This window comes from Athene noctua, chromosome 20 (genome assembly GCF_965140245.1).
Source record: "Athene noctua chromosome 20, bAthNoc1.hap1.1, whole genome shotgun sequence".
NCBI lineage: Eukaryota > Metazoa > Chordata > Aves > Strigiformes > Strigidae > Athene > Athene noctua.
Window position 1 is genome coordinate 4,314,407 of NC_134056.1, and position 21,338 is coordinate 4,335,744.

The window sequence follows — 21,338 nt, forward strand, 5'->3', positions numbered from 1 at the left end:
TTTTTTCTCTTTACATTGAAATAACTTTACAGTGTTCTGTGAGCTTGCTTTATAACCAGAAGAGGAAAAAAAAAATTAAAATATGCTGAGAACAACTACAAGCAGGATTCATTTTAATGGTTAACAGAAGAACTGTAACTTTGCTCTAGAACAGCATCTATTAAACACACGTAACAAGAGGTAAGCAACTATACAGAAGGTAAGAGGAGATTTCACCACAGGAGTCAAGTCAGGGGCAGGAAAAGGGAAATCTGGAACTGCATGGTTTTATTTGGTCACAAAGTTTGAGCTGAGTGTTTAAAATGAAGCACCCTTAAAGATGCAGTACTCCTATTTAAAACAATACAGAAACTTCCCAAGAGACTAGAAGCTACATTCTGGAAAAAAAAAAAAAAATAAAAAATTCGACATTTAAAAAAAATTCCACACATCTCTAGGCTTGTGACTTCACTTACTGTTACAAAGTAGACTGGCAGCTCTTCCTTAAGCAGCAACAGTGCCCAAAAGTAATGCCACCATAAAGTACAGTATCTTTGGGGTGTCCAATACAAGGCTGACACTTCTAACGCGATGTCAGAATGATCCATTTGTCTGCCAAAACATTAGGCAAGAAAAGGAGACACTGCATCTTTTTTTTTTTTTTTTCCACCACGTTGCCCGGTTCTAGCAAAGAGCTAAGACGTTTTCTTTGGGCCAAGACTAACAGAAACCACTTTATCAAATATTCTTCAGGTTTCCTGCCAAACTGGATTTATTATTCTCATGTGGTTTTTTAATTTTTTTAAAAACATTTTTTCCTGACAGTCTCTAAAGTGATACTGGAACGTTTAACAGTCACTCTTCCACAGTTTAATTGTTTTGTCGTTTTCTAGTGCCGCTGATGCAATGATGTTTTCTGTTGGGTGACAAGCTGTTGAGATTACAACATCTAAGCAAAAAGAAAAGATATACAAATATTATTTACAGCAATAAAATCTGGTTCATAGCAGGCATTTCTGAAAATGAATGAGTATTGCTACTGCATTTTAGAACAGCATAGCCAAGGTACTCTTTCCTTGTAGCAGAATTACAAACACATTATTCAAACATTTTCCAACTACTGCTTCTCTGTGAGAGGAAATACTAGCAAAAAAGAATTGAGGGTAGTAGATGTAAAGCTTGACAGGTTTCAAAATGTGAGAACTCTCTAGATTCCAGTTCTTGCTTACTTCACAGGCAAAACCCATGGCATATTATGTCAGACAGATAATTAAAACCCAGGGTTTTTTTCTTTCCATGTAAGATATTTCCAACATCCTGTTCAATGCTTAGATAGCACTCCATCTTCAGAACCTTGCCCTAGCCTGAAGATGAAAACCTGCTGCCACTTACAGTCCAAGTCAATGGTCCTGCAAAGGAATAAGCGTGCTTAGATTTCACAGCAGAGTTCCCTCTAGTCCTGCTGTCTTAAGAGACTCAAGACTGAAGTATCCACCAGGTGACATCTCAACACATGCTCAACTCTGCCTTTAAGAACAGGCATCCATACAGCCTTTTACAAACAGTAGGACTACATCAGTCCCTATCCCTTCAAAAGCTGTAGCTTTGGAAGGTGTTAATAGGCAACTCAAAGTCACTAATGTTATGAGTCACTTAAATACCTCGACCAGTTCTGAACTCAAGAAAATCTCTTTTGTAAGCTGATGTCAAAGTTCTCACAGTGAAAGAATAAACACTTGCAATGCCCATAAAAAACCCTTCATAAAAAGGAGAGAACTCCTAGGGTTCAATGAAGCTTCAGCCAGTCAAGAATTTATAGGTCTGACAGTCAAAACTAAACATCAGAGAGAAAATGCTCAAGCAAAGCCCTCATTACAAGCTGATATGGGGGATACTGCATCAATAAAAACAAAGTCCTCTTCCACACCTGTGTGTCCTTGTAATTTCTGTACAATCTCTTTTGTCTGAAGGTTCCAAATATAAACCAGGTTGTCTTCTGAACCAGACACGATCCACTGGAGGGGCAGAGAAAAAAGAAAAAAAAGAGTCAATCTTTCTCTGCATCTATATCTAACTGCTATTATTCAGCAAACATTTCATTGTCATCATATGAAAGGGAACTTCCAACACTACACGGCTGCTTGATGCGGCTCATTCTCTCTCAGCCTCTATTCAGTACATACAGGCAGCACAAAGCTTTGTTCCACCCGGCGTATGCCAGCGAAGGAAAACTAACAGAGCAAAAAGTGCTCAGGTGGTTCTGTGTTGAGACTTTAATGGCTGCTGATCCATTCTGTCACACCAACCTACCATCTGATGGCCAACTGCCGGGTGGCTACGGTGAACTGATAGGCAAGCAGTTGCTCTCCTGCTGTAGGAAAGTCCTTTCCTACTGCCACAGAGGCAGGAGCCTGCGACGGGACAGCAGTCCCAGAAACACACGCACACACCCTCCAGAGGTGCTCAGAGGGACATTCCTAGGACACCGTCTTGTCCCACTGCACTACAGCACTTGTGAACCAGCACCCGCCAAAGGAGGTTTCCATCCTCAAACTACTGTTTCTTCTACAGAGAAAAGCAATAAAACCCACACATATGTAAGAAAACATCTTAAATAAACACTAACCTTTCCACCAGTAACGGAGAAATTTGCAAATATGCAGTACTTCTCATTTTTGTGTCCTGTGTACGTCTTCAGGCACTGAAAGTGAGGAGCCACAAGACATTAGTACAGCTGGGAGGCAGTTTTCTCAGTCAAGGACAAGCTCTTGGCAGAAAAGACTAAATAAAGTATCTGCCTGTGTTTCCCACCCTGCCAGCTTATCTAGAGGATGCAGAGGGCATCTTTAGAACACTAAACAACGTTGGAGGAGGGAGGAGGGAAAAAACCCCTAAATTTGTCACATTGCCACAGAGAAAGAGCGCAACAGTCGTTTATTGTTCATAAAGAGAAAAAATGCAGAAATATAGCTTTACTTAATGTCTCAGGGCTATGCAGGAGCCAAATCTTTTTTTTTTTTTTAAATCCCCAAAGGCATCTTTAGTCATAGAATTGTAGAATAGTCTGGGTTGGAAGGGAGCTGTACAGTACATCCAGTCCACCCCCCGCCAATAAGCAGGGACGTCTTCAATGACATCAGGTTGCTCAGAGCACCCTCTAACCTGACCTTGAATGTTTCCAAGGATGGAGCATCTACCACCACTCTGGGCAGTTTGTTCCAGTGTTTCAGCACCCCCACTGTAAAAAATTTCATCCTAATACCTACTATATCTACCCTCCTTTAGTTTAAAACCATTACCCCTTGGCCTATCACAACAGGTCCTGCTAAAAGTTAGTAGCCCTTTATCAGAGAGGACAAAAACTTTCTTCTAAAGTATTTATAAATATGTTAAGCACGTTTAAAAAGCACAAATGAAATCCAGATTTTCCTATAAGCTTAGTTAAGTCTACACAGCGAGATAGGATTGATTTACCTTTCCTTTGCTGTAGTCCCAAAGTTTAAGAGTGCTAGAAAACAAGAGAAAAACAAAGGTTTTAGTTCTTGGGGGTTTTTCATCTGACAATTTCCTAGCAGCAGAAAAAGTTTCTCGATATCAGAGTTCTTTAAGTCTACATGGATCACTTTAGCCTGGCTTTGGAACACAGCATTAGTAAACCCCAAAGTATCAATTTTACTGCCATGCCATTCATATTCTCCACCATAAAAAAGGGTGTATTTAAGTATTTCTCCATACCTGCAAGTTTCTTTATAAATAATGACCAGACAACTAGGGAAACGATGGGCAGGATAACAGACAGGTTACAGTGAGAGAGGATAAGGTGGTTTGACAGACATTCCCCAACTCCCAATGCATCCAAAAGACTCATTACAGATTTCATTAGACATCATCTTTCTCAGGGTGAGAAACCCACTAGAATCAGGGATGGCCGTACAAACTACCCCCTTTCCCCCAGCTGGTTTAAAATCAAATCCTGCTGAAAGTAGATACAGACCAAAACACACACATGCTGCCCTAATTTTTCAACTTGCAGTCCTGCACCAGGGTGTTTCAGGGGAGTAAACACTGGGCTGAGGCATCCTCAACCTGTTCAAGCCTAAGCCAGTGCTGAGCAAACGACGTGAAGCAAGTCACTTGTTTCAGGCAAGCACTAGACTCTTGCAACTAAGCCCCGACAGACTAAGCCAACCCCATGCACATCCAGACACAGACTATCTGTACTGATACCCAGGCTACTGTCACAGCTTGCAAGATAGTCCCCTTACTCTTCCCCGGGCTGCCTAACCTGGGTTTTCTCTGCTTTTTATTACTAGTTGAAAAATACTGGCACCAGTCTGTGGTATCTTTTGTACAAAGATGCTCAGACAGGGAGGGCATCAACCTCCCGGCCTAGGAAAGGAAGGTCTCAGGAAAGCAACAGCATCATTACCGTCTGAATGGAGACAATAGACCGGCTAATCCCTTCCTAATAGCTGCATGGAAATTCTCCAGGTGAATCACTCTCAACACAATCAGCCCACATGCACTGCTTTTATGCCTTACACACAAAGTTATTTATATATTGCAGTCTTTTATAGGCCAGATTTTCTGACTCTCGATGTTACAAAAGAATCATATGATTCATGCAAGGAAGTGCTGAGGTTTTGAAAGGTACAAGAAGGAATGAATGGGTGCTGCAGTCACTAAGCAGTGCCAAGTCCCGCCTGTGCCATTAGCAAGCACACCACCTCGCAGGCTTTTCAAGCTTGACAGTATATATGAACTTGTGTAGTATCATAACTAAATATAGCTAAAGAGCAGCAAAATAAAGTTCTGATACTCAAACACTTCAAAGCCTGTGGGGTTTGGGTTTGTTTCTGGTTTGTTTTTTTTTTTTCTTTTTTAAAATACTTACTTATCCAAAGTTGCAGCTAGTATGTATTTGCCATTTGGTGAGAATTTCACAAAAGACACAGGAGGGTTATCATCATCTACAGTGAAAATAAAAGCAGTATTAAACAGTGCACAGTTGTATTGTCTCACTGACAGAAAATTTCTTTTGACAGTAATTTGTTGTTAATTGCTTCACTGAAACAAGCTTTCCATTTTGTTCTCCCTTGGTACTTCAGGAAAGTTGTAGGAAAGGTGATGTTTACACTAATTCAAGAAAAGGATTTTACTCACAAACGTTTTAAATAACCCTTCGTAACTAAACTTTCCTTCCTTGCATTAGCACTTAACAGAGCAAGACCGTATCTCCATATTTTAAAAACCATTCTATTAGAATGCATGCCACTGGTGAGCAGTGCCACAGAACTTGTCTATCCCAATGCTTTGTAAGAATATGAAGGACTAGGGAATACACACAGGTTGTTTGCTTTTATTATATATGTTCATAAGAAGCCTTCATGCATTTTGTGTTAAAATGGCAGCTTGCGTAGTCACAGACAACCTGTTTCCATAACATCCAACAGCAGACCAACTTTGTGGTTGCAGTTCTGAACCGCTGCACAGCAAGAGCTACACAGCTGAACAGTAGAAAACTTTGGAAAACTCTCATTTGTAAATCTATACTGTACAACATTCAAAGCTTAAAACAAGTTTCCATTCCTTTGAGAGGACAGTTCCTCTTGCTGCCGTAGACTGGAGGACAGCACGCTAACAGAATGGTAGGAAGACGGTAAAACAGAGCTTAAGGAAGCCACTGTTCACTGCAATGATGCAGAATATCTACATCACAACAGCAAAAAATGGAGCACAAGCAAGAAATATTCCTACTTACCAATCAGTGTTTTCAAGCACTGGCCTGATGCTGTATCCCAGATTCGACTGTTAAAAAAAACAGGAGAATCATTACTATTGTTTTGTTTCAATTTTAACGTTAGAAATACAAGCTTTTTTTAAATGCCAAAGGTTTGAACAGTGCTGCAGACAAGAAATAACAACTTACCAGAGTCCATCATAGCTACTTGACACTATCAGGGACCCATCACGATTAAAATGCACCTGCAGTATTACAGAAGGGGAAAAAAATAACGTTACTAATGTTCATAAAGATCACATTTTTAAGCTCTACTGAAAGTACTTATCTTCCATCACTGACACTGAAATTCATGTGGATAGAAGCAGAAAGTCCACACAACACACAAACAGCAGGCCTAAGTTTAGACAGGTAACACCAGCAAAACCAAGATTCTTTCCCCCCTGGTTTGTTATAACAAGGGTGGATGTTAACTACAGCTGTTTCTTCAAGCATCGGGGACTCGAATACATGTTTCTTCAGAAGCTAAGAACAGATGAACACACAGATACTCTGTTCAGACAGCATTAGCTGCTCAAATAATAGTAGTATTGAACCTGGGGATAGTACATTATTATTTTAAAGGCATGGAATTTAACCTTGTATGTAGCCACATACATGTTTTAAGGTCAATCTATTGTCTTGAACTACAACTTAAAATACTGTTATTTTAAAGAATAATTACTGCTAACATACATTTGCAAGTGTGAAACATCTTCTACACAAGGCAGAACAATCATGTTACAACCAGCCATGGTGTGGCACATCTGAGGCTCAAAACACCTCCTGTTTTCCCTTCATTTGAATGGATAGTGCTGTATTCCAAGCTCCTTTCACCTATTAAATGAATGAGATTTGCAACAGAGCATACTATGGAACCACCCTGCCCTGGACTTTAGTAGCTTGGAACAACACAAAAGCAACAGATATACAGGTTGTTCTCCGAGCCTCAAGTGAACACAAATCTATGCCCCAGCACCAGACTGCTAGACTCAGGCATGACTGGCACACCACTACCCACTGCTCCCCACATTAACACCCAGGACTAAAATCCACACTAATCTTAAAGAAAACACTGTTCATTTCATTCTCACTGGCAAATCCACCACAGCCCGTCCACTACAGTGTGTAAGGGCTTGATAGTAAGAGTTAGAGCACAAACCCACTTCTCTGCAAAGAGGCAGGAGAGGAGCTCTGCTAAAGAAAATAAGCATGTTAGTGTGTTCATTTATTGGAAGGGACTTACAGCTGAAACTGGGTCAGAATGAGCAGGCAATGTCTTGAGGCACTTCCCTGTTTTCACATCCCATATCCTCACGCTTTCGTCAAACTGAAGATTGAAGAAATGCACAAGGTGGTTTAATGATGCACCTACTCGAGGCATGCCTACTCGAGGTGTTATAGCTTGACTAGATGCACGTGCCTTCCTCCAGCTGCACTGCAGCTGCATCAGAAAGCCTAGGACACAAGCACCACACAGGGCAAAAATAACAGACTGGGAACGTAGATCCCTGAACTCTTCCTCTCCACGCAGGAAACCTGCATGTTGAGGATGGGTTAAGGGCTTGACTGTGTCCCCAAGCAAAGAGAGCAGTGGCACTGCACAGTTCACCTGACTATAAGTTGTTTGTAGAGGAAGACAGAGAATGGAAATGGTAAGGTGTTGTGACTGGTAACCCCTGCTCCTGACCCTTGGTAATGTGGGTAGCGTAACTAACGCCATTTTATAAGGCAAGCAGCCAACTCTATGACTGAGCGAGTCACATATTCATTCCCTTTCCCTCTTTATGAGGCCCTGAAGGCCCTGTGAAACAATCAAACTGAACAGATTTCTTCTCCTCCTCCCAATTGGCCTCAAGATTCCTGGGCACAAGGTCGATTACTCCCTTCCTCAACAGCCTTGAGGGTCCCAGGCACCCAGCCAACCCAGCAGTGGTGATCGCTCCATCCTAGAACAGGGGAGTGTAACAGCACGCGGAGCCCCGTCCACAAAATCAGTTACAAGCCCTGAGTGGGGAACCTGGACCAGAACTGATGATGGACAGTGAGACCATGACCCCCTCAGTAGGCACAGACACCCCCATTATTGTCTGCTTCCTCCAAGGATTGAGTGACTCATTCTTTCATTTTATATTTTTGAGTCTAGATTACGATTGTTATACTATTACAGCAAACCATGTATTAAGATCTACAGAGTCCAAGTGATTAGAAGTCATACTTTGAGTTAAGTTAGAATCTAGATGATTAGAAATTACAAGTTGTATGATAAATTCTGTATTACACTACCTATAAATTGTACTACATTGATTCGGCTCGTAAAAATCCTGTGCCATTCTAATCATAAATTCCGTGCTATACTAATCATAATATCCTGTTAAGAAAAAAAGCTTTAAATTGTAACTACAATTTAGTGCCATCATCATTCTGCCAAGGATCCCTAAAAGAACCTGTCTGTCCCCTTAGTGCTGGGTGATAGCAGTGTGCAGTACTTGCTTTGCACAAAGGCAAAAAAAAAAAAGGCAAAAAAAAAAAGATCACTTACTGATCCAGAAACGATGAGGTTTGACTGAGGGTTGAAGTTGCAGCAGAAAACGTAGTTACTGTGCCCTTTCAATGTCTTTAAGCACTTACCCTGAAATAAGATTCAGCAGAGTTAAATATACAGCATCCTTCAGCACAATAAACGCATTCAGATAAGCTGCATTAAGGTTAATCACTGTGCAGCACACAAAGAAACTGTCTCTAAGCCCAGATTTTAGATGGGCAGAAGACCAGCTATAGCAAAACAACAGGAAAGAAAAAAAAAAAACCCACATTTTTAATGACTGCAGCCACGTTGCAAACCCTTTGGGCAACCCAGGAGAAGCAAGCAATTTAACATACCTAATCAAAATTCAACTGAATTATCCAGTTCTCATTGTAATCGCAGAAAAGGAAGGGTGAGAGAGGCATAACCAAGTGAAGCTATGATAAGAAGTTACAAAAAGGTTTCATCTCAGAGGCTGCTTTCAGCCACCGTAAGGCTTAAGCGCTCTTAGAAGATAACCAGACTCCTCACGGTACCCATAAGCATCCTCCTCTTTCCAAAAGCAGTTTAATTCACTCATCCTCACAGCCCATTCAACCAGCAGCTCGTTATAAGCAGGAAAGAGTATTACCCAAAGAGAAGCCAGTGCTTAAAACTCTACCTTCTCTCATCACAGCACATCAAGGCTGCCTCTCAGAAGAACACGAGTTAAGATGCCAATGCGGGGGAGAAGGAAGGTAAATAATAGTTTCTGCCCTTACCGAGCTTACATCCCATATTTTGAGAGTTTTGTCATCGGAGGCAGAGACAAGAAGGTTGGAATCTGATGACCAAGCAACATCAGAGATACCCTAAAACAAAGGAAAACAATTCTCTTCTCAGCTCTGTTTGTTCACTGACACAGGAAAATGGAAAACACAAGCTGCATATTATATTCACAGCTGAAGCTTGAAAGAAAATTCAGCATTGAGAGTTGGGAATTCATTAATCTGACTGGGTTAAGAGCTCCTTTGACACTTACTCATTTTAGGCTAAGCCAGATACTCTCCAAAAACATCAATGGCTTGTTCAGAGAGCTCTTACGCTGTGGCTACCAACACCCCTTCTTGGAATTCATAAACAGCATGCTATATAAGCTAATCTGAATAAGTGGCTTCTTTTGAGGACAAATGGCTTGCTCTTTACAGTCTAGTCCCTAAGGGCTGAAGAAGAACAAGATTCTACTGGTTTTTCTTTTGGTGAATCTTCATTTTTGCTTATGAAACTTCAGCATGTAAGAAACTTTAGAAAACAAAACCGAAGGGTTTGGGAGTTTGTGTTTTCTTTAGAACTTTTCAGAATGAGTAAGTGTTGTGTTTACGTAGGCAAACCCACAAGAAAAATTCAATCTCCTTAAAAGGCAAGCCATTCTGCTTCATATACAAAGGAAAGATGTAATTAGACAGTTTACAGGGATTTTTCACCCAAGAAAGCACTGCCCCATGTCTGATGTTGGTGGTCCTGAAATGGATGAACTCAGGAAAATGGCAAGGCAGCGTGCATGCAGGTACTTCATTATCAGCCTGCACTTCACCCATATTCCCAGCCTGATCTGGTATTACTTCAGCAATTCCAGTCCCAGGCTGTTGCACGGGACTGTATAAACAAAGAGGTACAAAACAAGACCGAATAACAAACCTTCTACACAAGTCAAACTAAACAAGAATGGAAATTTCTGGATAAGGAAAAGAAAGCAAAATTCTTTAAAAGTAAATTCGTAATCTCCTCATACTTACCAGTTTATGGCCAGATATTGTTTTTTCAAACTTGCCATCATATGCTCCCCAAATTTTAATGAGTTTGTCAGCAGCTGGAAAAGAATGTGCCAGTTAAGGTATTAACAGCACTAACAGATACAGCTGAACCTTCCAGGTGGAAAGAAATGTGTTAACTACATCTCTGCAAGCATTGGGTAGTTCTCCCTCCCCAAGCAGACCTAAGTGTATAAGGTAATACGTAATTGGTAAAGAACAGCTTCATACACGCCAAGCTGCAGCAGCTTAGATTACATAAACTGCCTGGAATGCACAGAGTCTCCAGCCGCTTCAGTTTCTCTGATGACAACTTGGGTTTCTACTTTTGTTTTAGATTGCCAGTGGTAAAAGTAGTACCATTCCATGAGGAGTGCTGAAATGCTTTTGCCCAAAAAGAACAAAAATTACACCACCAGCTGGACTGAATTAATGCCTGCAAAAACCCAAACATATTATCCATGTTAACTTGCAAAATACACCAGAGAAGGTGGTTGATATTTGGCAGAGGAGATGGGGGGGGGATGGGGATGGGGACTTTCATGAGAACACTCGAACATGAAAATTATTTTTTATTTGGTACACTCCACTGGCCTTGTTAAGGCTAACTGCGGTTAAGGCAAAGACCTAAATTATTCCCACGTTTGGAAGACGTTTGCGTGGCCCTCACCATCATATTCAGTAATGTTCTTTTCAACTGCCCTCTCTTTTTTTTATATATATATATATATATATATATATATATATATATATACATATCGTCACTGGATCACATAAACACATTTTCAAAATAAATTTGTCAAGGAATGTTGACTACCAAAAAAATTTTAGTAAATACCGAAGCCGACAAGAAGACGACTTGATCTACCACTTAAGAGAGCAAGTAGTAAAATACTATTTATAATAACCTTCTGCATGCTTCACTGGGGTAATCAAAGGCATGCACACTGACAGAAACACATGGCCAGTCCTCCATAACACACAGTACAGTCCAGTCTAGTAGCACAAAGCTACCTTCCTTATTTCCCAGAGCTAAGCTTTTGCCTGCAGATACCGCAGGCAAAGTTTATTTGAAAAGCTTAAGCTATGTCTTTAGCGATACAGAAAAGCACAATGGTTTCCTTTGCACAGGAAAAGAATCCCAGGTTTGCTTTCGCCCGTTTGCTCAGTAAAGAAAGCTGAACAGGTGAGGACTCTCCGCCTTGGCAACGCACAGAAGATCCAGTGTTCAAAGTTATGGAACTTAAAAAGCTTAAAGCGTATTATCTCAAAGACTGACGGCTTTGGTATTGTTCCTTTCAAGAAAAGCCATGACACTACATCCCTCCTCTTTCTGATGACGGCAACACTAAAGACAGGCAGCTCTCCAAGGCCCACGTTTGCATGTTTTAGACGAGATAAAAATAAAGCAATACTTACAGGAGCTGGCTAGCCACTCTCCGTTAGGACTAAACTTTACTGACGAGACTGCCTTTGTATGTCCCGCTAACGTGAACTTTAGAGCATAGTTTGGTTTTACTGGCGCAGGCTGCAAGAAAAATATATACAAATGAGTTGAATAGATTCCAAATTTGGTATCTTTGTGACAAGCTCTGTATCAGACTGGGTCAGTACACAGTCATGGACTGCATGGATGTTCACCATAGTAAAGAATCAGCATTTACATTTTTTCCCGCCCTCTCCAAATTCAAAAAATAACAAACCAAACCAAACAGCCTTGCTGTCTGGGGCCAGCAGTGCTTTACTGTTGCATGCATAGCACCAGCTCATCCTTGGTATGAATTTCATGCAAGCCGATAACAAACAGGTGAGAGTAATCCAACAGACCAACCATAAAGTGCTGGATTGCTCAATCCTTGGTATTGATCTGTGTAGTGCTTTTAAGTGTTTGCAGTTTTCATCCTTATCATAAATTTAATCACAGGCTACTTTCTCCATACCCCTAAAATACCTTATTTTTTTTTTTTCCTCCCCTTTTCACCCTTTGCAAAGGCTTCACGGTCAGAAAATAACATCTCCTTTGAACATCTGCAGGCTTCAAAGAATCTGAATGACTGCTTCCCCACTTTGCACTTACGATCATAGATTCACCAATTCTCCAGTCCCAAGGATATACCCAACCTGCCCTTCTAACGCTCAACGTGACAAGAAGCATTTTGTTAGCAAGAACTTCCACAAAACCAAAAAACCCTAGTGCTACAGAAGAGGCTGTACTCCATCCACTTTTCCCATAAAATCCTCAGCACGCTTACAGCTCAAGACAACACCAGAAGCAGAGATCTGGAGAAGACCTTAATCTATGAGAATTCAGTTCTCTAATTCTGGCTTGCCTGTTGAATATGCAGGTAGTTGCCATGTGTATTTACACGGATATTGTTGGGAGCCCCACACACACCTTGCTCTGATTGGTTGAGGAGGAAGGAGTAGATTGTGTTTTGGTGGATTCTGCATCTGGCTTCTTTTCTTCTGTTGCCATGGTTCTGAAGCTGGCAAATGAGACTTATGGTGCTTGAAGGGGAGAATGAATGTGCTGCTTCAAAAGGCAGCCCTCGCCACAGAGAGGAGAACCGCACTGAAATGAAAACCTAGAAGAAAAACAAAATATTCTCATTAGCTGTCAGAATGATTCTCAGCGGCTAGAAGAATGAGATTAGCCTAACTGCAGGTCGCCAGCATCCAGTAACGAAACCCATGTTCTGTATCTGTTTAGCAACACAGCAGTATTTTAGGCCTTCACACCTACAGATGTGCAAGACCAAGAACCCAAGCCCTGGCCTTTTATCACTTCTTGGATCACTTTTCTCCACTCTGCTCCATTCCAAACGGCAATAAAGCAGAATAGCTTTTAGGTGTGGCAGGGTTTTCACATCACATCCCCCAAAACACCTCTAAGAAGTGCTCAGTACACAGTAAATACAGCAGTATGTACAAAAGGGGGAAGGAACAGTCCGAGGCCTTTTTTTTTTTTTCAGATTTATTAAGGTACGGAATACAAGATGTTAACAAAAAACAACAGGCATTTCCAAAGCTTAAGACCCTACCAGATTCCTTTCATCTTGGAATGCAAGTATATCAGTCTCGTATTTCCCTCCTAAATGGTTTGAGCACCAAATCATACCCTCCTCCGCCCGAGATTTCACCCTGTGAAAGCCACCCTTGTGTTAGTCTCACCAGACTCGCTTTCTGTAACAAAACCTGACCAAGTGCTGTGCCAGCGTTCAGTAACCAGGGCTGATTCTGCAGAGGGTACAAATCTCCACCGCAGCTCAGCTGTATTTCAGCTTAGTAACCGAATAACCTCCAGCTCACGCCGTTAAGGATTTGTCTTCAAAGTACGCTCGCAACGCCCCACCACCGCTACCATTCTTTTTGCGGGTGGCAGCAGATTTCGGGAGCAAGAGCATTTGCTTTTCCAGCGCCTACTGGCATTCGAAGCATCTCGGGAGGGGAAGGGAGGGCGCAGAGCAAAGCGCTACCAGTTGCCTGTCTGCTTTAATAAGCCCCTCTCCACAGCGTGGATAAATCACTGGTGGCAACAATAAGAAATTAAAGTTTCCTAACGCAAATCAGACCCTTTTCATCTGGAACTAATCTAGGAACTTCGGCGTCCTGCTGCCAGCGCTCGGCTCCGCCTGCACCGCAGCATCCTCCCGCACAAACCCGGGCGCCAGCCGCCAGCTCCCACCGCCCCGAGGCGGGGGGGGGGCGGTGTTTGGCGGCGGGTCCCTGCAAACCGCCACGGCCTCCGCCGCCGGGCAGGCGGCACCGGCACACCCACAGCGCGGCCACCGGCGCCACGGCCCCGCTCGCCCTCGCCGCGCTTTGGGCGAGGGGGCAGTTCCCCGTGGGGAGCCCAAAGTTTCGGGGGGGGGGGGGGTGGGGGTGCAGCCCCACATGCACGCGCGCAGGCCCGGGGGGTCCCCGCGCGGGAAGGCGGCGGAGGGCGGGGGGGAGGCGCGAGGCGAGGCCGGGCTGGGCGCGCGCGGCCCCCGCGAGGAGAAGCGGGTGCGGGAAGGGGCGGGGGGGGGAGCGGGCTCCGCGCGCTGCCTGAGGGGAGGCGGCGGCGCCGCGCGCGGGCAACGGCAGTGCGGGAGCCCGGCGGCGAGGAGACGGGAGACGGCAGGGGAACCGGCCCGCCCCAGCGCCTCTCGGTGACTTACCGGGGAAAGGGGGAGGGAAAGGGGGAACCGGCGGCGGTGCCGCCACCTCCTCCTCCACCTCCTCCTCGGCGAAGGAGGAGCGCGGCCACGGGAGGGGAAAAGGGAGGGGGGGAGGGGGGACGCGGCGGCGGCGGCAGCAGCAGCTCCGGGGCCGCCAGGCGGGGGGAATGCGGGACGGCGCCTGCGCGGTGCGGGCCAAAGGCTGCACAATGCCGCTCTCTCCCGGGAGCGCTACGGCAAGGCCCGGCAGCCAAAAAGCAGCGCTGGCGCGCGCGGGTGGCGCCTCAAAGGGGCGGGCGCCGCCTTCGCTTCGGCCTCCCGCCCTCCCTCCCGCCCGCTTTCGTTTTGCCGGGCTGAGTGGCGGCGGTCGGCGCGGGGAGGCTCGGAGCTCCCTGTCGTGTTGTATCTCCGCCACGGGTAAGGCCCCTGAGCTGCAGCCCTTGCTGTGGGTGGCTCTGTGGGGAGCGGGTCATCCAGGGCCCCATCCAGCCCTGAGGGACATGCCCGTGTAGCACGGATCACACTCGGCCATGGTGGGCGAGTACAGAGCCAGTTAGCACACGGGGATGGCTCCGCTCCCATGTGTTGCAGTTGTTCAAAAAGCGTTGGACCCGGCTGCAGCGGCCTCGTTGATGTCATTGGGTCGTAATGTGCAGGCCAGTCCCCTTGGAAGCACACACCAGTCTCACGGATAAAAGCCGTTATGAAAAGACTCAAGCTAATTCATAAGGCAGTAACGTATATAATGCATGAGGCGATGTATGAGCCATTTAACAACATAATACTTACCTGCATGAGAGTGTATGTGAGGCGGTTCTACGTGTACCAGCTTACAAGGGCCCTGACTCAGAAAAGTGTTTAATTTTGATTCATTAAGGCCAAACAGTCAAAGTTAAGCGTGTGTTTAAGCACTTTTCTGGAAAGCAGTGCTTTTTCTGAACCACAACCCAATGCCACACAGAACACATTACAGTCTGCTTTCAGTTAAGAGGGAAGAAAAGGAGACACGTGTCGTTTACTGGCACTTTAACACAGGAAGATCTTTGGGCTCTAAAAATTCTAGTGGCAGTTGAGAAAGGGAAAAAAAGCTGAAAAAAACCTGTGGTACAGTGAAGCCAAGGCACTTCTGCAGCCTGGAAACCCACAGCAGAAGTCTGGAGAATTAACCCTGCCCTCTAAACTCAGGGAAGTAAAACACAGTTACGAGACACAGTCCCCAGAACAGTATTAGGAAACTAATCCAGTTAGGTTCCTGTTGCCAGTTCTTCCAAATGGTTTTGGCTTAAACTTTTTACTCTTCTAAAAAATAAATATGAAATAAAATGAGAGAGGACAAATCAAAGCAGCAGTATAATGCTATGTATTTATATCCCTTTCCTGTAATAGGGATAGGGTGGGTTGGTTTCTTTCATGTTAGAGGCAAAAGTTTGTATTTTGCCTCTCAGTGTTGGCTTTGGAAGGTTTTGCCTGATATTTTTCTATATATATGTATAAAATACATATGTATGTATGCATAAAAATTCATATCTATACTGACTAGTACCCCTCTGGAACCTGAAAACTGTAGCCTCGACTACAGAGTAATCATAGTCCTAAACAAGCCCTTAGCCTCCAAATGTCCTGGATTTTTTTTAAACAAGTTTAGAGTGTGATAAACTCCATTTGGTAAAGTACTCAGTCACATGCTAGACTGGGCTTTTGACAGCATGGCGCTTGCAGAAAAAGGCAGCTCAGCAAGCAAGGACATTTCTTTGGGACTGCATAATGTGAGTACCTGGGGATTTGCACAGACAGCCCACTGTCTTTGGATAAAATTTAGCTTGTTGGTTATGAGTCATCTGTGAGGGTCTTTCTTGCTCCCCCGGCTGTGCTGCCACAGCTGGGATCAGCAGGATGTGATATCTGTCCAAATTCCCTCTCTGGAAAAGTGTGGGGTTTGGCAGGCTTCTCCCTCACAGAATCTTTCATTCCATTTAGTTCAAAACAGCCTGAACTTGGTGACCTGCCAAGTACACTGAAAAATACACCTGTCTGAGGTTTTGGGGGGGGATAGCAGCTTCCCATAATGATGAAAGGGAAAGAAAAGTCCATTAAGTGGCTCAGATGATATGGAAGTGAGTGCTTTCAGTGCTGCTGGGATCCCTGCTGATGGTGTTAAGGGTGCCAGGAACAGAGCTGAGGCCATGGGTCCTGCTATGACTATACTATTTTGTCACAGGTTCTACCGAGACCAGAATTAATCCAGTCCTGCAGATTTGATCCAAAGGGCATTAATGTTTGCGGAAAAGCTCCCACTAACTTCAGTACATGCTGGATCTGCTCTTTAGACCTGACTGCTGCAAACAAGCTCGTGCTTACGTTTGCATTGGTGAGTAATAAGGCACTAAGCTTACAAGCTGTGTAAGCCCATGTTTATGTTTTGGCACAATTAGCAATCTCAGGACTTTTATTTGCTTGGGCCTCTCAGCAGGCAGAGGAAGCGCGGAAGAGACTTGCTGTGTGTTACACACTGCTCGAGAAACAGAGGGAGGAAGAACTCATGAGAGACCTGCTGCATCTCTTAGGCTTTTAAAGAGCAGCTGATCTCTAACATATAGCTGTTTCTGTGTGCTTCCTAATACACTGCTCTATTTTTTTTCTAAATCCCAGATACATCATGTTCATATGTTTCTTCTGGGATTTAAAAACAAACCTTTTCCAGGCTGATATTTCTACCTCCCCCACTACAGTATGAACCTTGCTTGCATCAGTGCCAACATTTTTTCTTTTAAAACTAGGAAATCCTACCCCAGTGGAGAGCAGGTAGGATTTGATTCATCCTGCCCTGGGAGGGATGTGTACGCTCACTTAGCCTGGGCACGAGGGGCCTATGGAAGTTGAAGGACTTCTTTCAAAGTAAGATCATTGAAGACTGTATGTGTAGACCTCCACGTTAGTAAGGACCTCTTAAGAAACAGTCTATGTTTCTGAAGATAAGGCAGGACTTCACACAGGATTGAAGTCCAGCAACGTGCTAGAGTGTATCATTCAAAGCAGATTCCCCCCAATGCGAGTCACAGCCAAGTTAATGCATAAAGGCTGCTGATTTGAGAGCCCCAGACTGAATTACACACCATCTGACTGCCAGACACGATGACAGCCTGCCTCTCCCAGCCACTTCAACTGGAGCAGCAGGTTCTCAGCACCTCTGTGAATCAGGAGCTTCATTCTTGGCTGGTGCAAATTGTTGCAACTCTAGTGAAGGGACAGTTCAATACGATTAACTCATATCCCTGAGATAGTTTAAGTACAAGCTGAATATATTTATTACTCATTGTAATTTAGAAATCAAGATGTTTGAAAGTATCACTATTTGGTTAGAGCCTCTCATAACCATTCTCTCCTATCTTTGTAAGAGGGCAGGAGAAAAAGTAAGAAAACACACAGGAATCCATTAGGGCTTTAGCCAGCAGAAATCTAGCATGTTCTAGTAACTGTTAGTTTAAACTGCCAACTCAGTAGCACACACTATTCACAAGCTTGCTTACCTGTGCAAACCACTGTGTTAACAGCAGGTGCTAGGTCTCTACAGCAGACTGAATGTGTAACAAAACCATTTAGATGCAGCTAATTTCCAAATAAACATATTTACTGTGGCCAAAGATACATAGCCGTACTGGCTGGGCAGTTTCTCTTCACTTCTCCAGTTCTATGGTCGTGTCCCTTTCTTCTCTCCCACAATAGTTTAGGCCTTTGATCTGCTTCTTTCCATACATATAAATCCACTGTATCCCAGCCTCCAGCTCATCCAAGTAATGCTTCTTGCTACATTCTGATAAAAGACACCAAGGTCAGATGGAATATTCTGTGGGCTCTTCATTCCCTTCCTCTCCATTGCAGGGGAAGCCACTCATCTCCTTTTCTCTGTTTTGAGAACTGCCAATGCAAAAGGACATTATTTAAACCCACTCCAGACCCTCCATTGGATACTGGCTGTCTCCAGACCAGCATTTAGATCATAATCAAAACTTACACTTGCAGACGATCCTTTGTGTCTTGGATAGCTCAGTTCTTTCCTGCCTTCCCATCAGTTACCATAGTGCTGTGTCTTTTGGGGCTTGTAGACTTCCTGGCTCCTGGGTTCCCTGTTTGGGGGCTCTGCTTACACATTTCCAGAAGAAGAGCGAACACTAAAGAGACAAAGGTCCTGTAGGCACTGAGGAGCCTGGGTGGCCTCACCAACCGGTGTGTCCAGGCTCTCAGAACTACAAAGTATGAGTCAGAAGAGCTGAGTCCCAGTTCTGGCTCTGCCCAGCATTCTCTGCATCATCATATTCCCTTTCAACTTCCTCAGCTGAAAAACAGGGCTTGTAATATTTCCTTACCTACAAAAGCTGTTAGGAGGATTATTGCATTGTTGTGAATTCCACAGATGAAAGGTACTACAGAAGAACGAACTGCAATTATTGTTTCAAACCTCTGCCCTAGTCCTGTCATCCTTAACTTACTGAATAATGCTTACTCAGTCGAGGAAACCCAGCCATTACAGTGAAGAAAATCATTGGTAAAGATGACTCTGTTGCAATAAGAGCATTTATCCCCTTGTGTTCAACATCCTTCTCTCTGCCACTGGGATGATCAGAGTCATATAATCCCAGGCATTTACTACATGCTCTTAAGCAATCTTCTATTTGGGCACTATTATTTCTTTATCCCAAACATGACTGTTATTTAATAACTTCTCTTTTTGTAATGTATAAGGACATCCACTCTGGAGATAGCAGCTGCTGGTAATAGGCTCTGCTGTGAGTCTGCTGATACGTAAGGTCTCTTGGAGCTCATGGTGGCCGATGGCTGACAAAATGGTCAGAATGGCCAAATTTGCCTGCCTTGGGGCATGTGGAGCTTGCATCAGCCCTTTGTGTGTGTGTCAAGGTACAGTGTGCCTAGGGATGTGCCCAGAGATGGAGGCCAGAATGCATCGCTGATGCGGTATTCCCACCCCTTCGAAGGGCAGCCTTCTCCACTCGTCATCCCTTGGTAATTCCCAAGTACAAATACTAACCAAGAGCTCCCTCGCAGCAGGTAGCTATGGTGTTGATGGTGAAACAGGCACTGAAGGCTAAGGTAAAGAATCAGAAGTTTACAGTTAGCACCTATAGCAAAGGTGAGAAAAATCAGTGCTCCGCATTAGTGTTCCCAGCAGTCCCTGATTACTATGAAGTACTGTTGGGTGCAGTCCTGCCACTGAATGTGGCCAGTTCTCACAAAACTTATGGGTCCCACAGAGACAAGCATCTCCCTTTTCTACTTCCATCCACCCTTGTTTTCAAAAGACTCAGGTGCTACCCTGGACACCAAGAGCAGAGGAGCAAAAAGTGTCAAGTGTTGAGCCCCCTGAAAACCACTCTGGTTTTGAACAAGTTTTTTCTTGTCAAAGCCTATGCACAAAGCTTCTTAGAAGGTTGTATTGTACCACTGGACATCAGGAGTTAAAAGTAGTGCAATGACAAGGAATAAATACACTGCAGGTGTTAGTTAACAAGGTACTAATTGGTAACTGGAGGTGCAATATAAAAGACCACAGAGGCTTAATCAAATGGCTTTGGGTGAATTTAGGATGTTCCTCTGGGCTTGGGGAGGAGGAAGTAAAAACCTCCTGCTGTAGTATTGCATTTTATGGAGAAGCTGCCATTAAGGTATCCTAGAACAGGCAGACTGTTAGTGTGTGAAACTAATGTGACAAAATTAGTTCAGAAATTAATTTAAAGATTACAGCTGTCTTCCTCAGTCTAACTGCTTTTACTTTGGGCCAGGTAACTTGTGCTTGAATCGCTCTGATTTGATTTCACTGTACCTCCTATGGGACTCACTCAAACTGAGTCAGCCTGTGCCTGTTTGGCTAAACTATTTATGCCTTGCATAAACGCAGCTTTAAGGATCCCTAGAATGTGTTTGCTTTCTTATTCCCTTGGAGGATGCAGCTGGGTTCAAGTGCAAGTTTACAGACTTACATGTAGGTGTGTGAGTGGTATGTTCCAGGTCGAAAGCTGATAATTGGGAAATCTCTGGGGGCAGTTTCCTATGTGAATTATTTTGCCTGCTCAGCCTGATGTATAATGAACATAACAATTTGGGATGGAACCGTCTATGCCCACCCTGGCTGAGATAAGGAACTATAAGGTGTAGTCAGAGACTGGTTTGGGGCTGCCGTTTTGACACACCTTCCATCACCAACCTGCTCTTGAAAGTGGATTTGCAGCGAGGATCAATCTCCAGTTTTTACCTTCTGTGTATTCACTGTGAGGTGGCTCTGCCCTGCCAGCTTGAAGGGCTTTTTACTCTTGCAGGGACCATCCCAGCTGCTCTTGTCTCTGCCCTTTTGCCTGCGCTCACCCATTTTGCTCAGCTCTCCTGTTGCGCTCTCTGCATGTTGCTGAGGTTGCTGAACGTTTTGCATTATAAGACCCCCTGTTCAGCTGCTCATAGCTCTGCCAAGTCTTACATTTCAGCCAACACACTTTTTTGTTGCAGGAGATTGTCTCAAACTACAATATAAATACAATTAAAACTCAAACTTTCAGACTGCAGTTCAGCTGAAAACAAGTCTTTAGAGTGAAAGGTATACATTTTCCCAAGCGTTCATAATGAATACTCAGCTAATTATTCCCTGCCCCCTCTCTTGGAAGGCTTCAGCCTGCCAGCTTTTCCAAGCCCCCATTCCTCGAGCGACAGCAGTTTTCGTTTAGGGGCTCCGTGGTCATGTTCATGCTTTGGTGTCTGTGTATGTTACGGCATTCAGAAATTTATACTCTGCTTATCTGTGTGGATCAGGCACGTACTGGAGTAGGACAGTATGTTCAGAAGAACTGACCTGGTCTCTTCAGCTCTTGAATGCTTTGATACACATGTACTCTTCTGGAATTGCCTTGAAAATGGGAATACAGCAGAATGGTGGTACAAAGTGCCCTGTGCTGAAAATCCGGTCCATCCCTATCCCCCTGATATCTGGTACCCGGGACACCTGTTGGCAGGACAGAGTTCAGGTGGTGTTTCAGAGGGATTTCCCCCTGCAGTCTGGCAGCGTGGAATGTGTGACAACCAGACATGGGGCAGGTTTGGCA

General features: G+C 44.1%; 1 protein-coding gene across 2 annotated transcripts; it reads right to left on the reverse strand.

The window, feature by feature from the left end:
- Positions 1 to 250: 250 nt before the first annotated feature.
- On the reverse strand, positions 251 to 14,397 carry WDR5 (WD repeat domain 5). Of its 2 annotated transcripts, none has more exons than XM_074923503.1 (14): positions 14,236 to 14,397; positions 12,471 to 12,660; positions 11,495 to 11,603; positions 10,061 to 10,134; positions 9,047 to 9,136; positions 8,301 to 8,390; positions 7,008 to 7,088; positions 5,909 to 5,964; positions 5,741 to 5,787; positions 4,874 to 4,949; positions 3,454 to 3,487; positions 2,606 to 2,680; positions 1,907 to 1,994; positions 251 to 928 (listed from the first exon to the last, which is right to left on the reverse strand). In XM_074923503.1, the coding sequence occupies exons 2-14, from the start codon at positions 12,549 to 12,551 to the stop codon at positions 828 to 830; spliced, it is 1,002 nt and encodes a 333-aa protein (XP_074779604.1). In that variant the 5' UTR covers positions 12,552 to 12,660; positions 14,236 to 14,397; the 3' UTR covers positions 251 to 827. The 2 variants fall into 2 exon arrangements, with proteins under 2 accessions (XP_074779604.1, XP_074779603.1); XM_074923502.1 differs by having other exon boundaries at positions 7,005 to 7,088; positions 14,236 to 14,396.
- Between the last annotated feature and the right edge of the window lie 6,941 nt (positions 14,398 to 21,338).

What these genes read in the sequence shown, in the direction of transcription:
- WDR5 (XM_074923502.1), bottom strand. Translation starts at nt 12,551, where the DNA reads ATGGCAACAGAAGAAAAGAAGCCAGATGCAGAATCCACCAAAACACAA. An exon ending in AGAGTGGCTAGCCAGCTCCT is followed by an intron (nt 10,135 to 11,494) that starts GTAAGTATTGCT and finishes ATTCTTTTCCAG; the next exon opens with CTGCTGACAAACTCATTAAA. An exon ending in CTAGCTGCAACTTTGGATAA is followed by an intron (nt 3,488 to 4,873) that starts GTAAGTATTTTA and finishes CTTGTTTTCTAG; the next exon opens with CACTCTTAAACTTTGGGACT.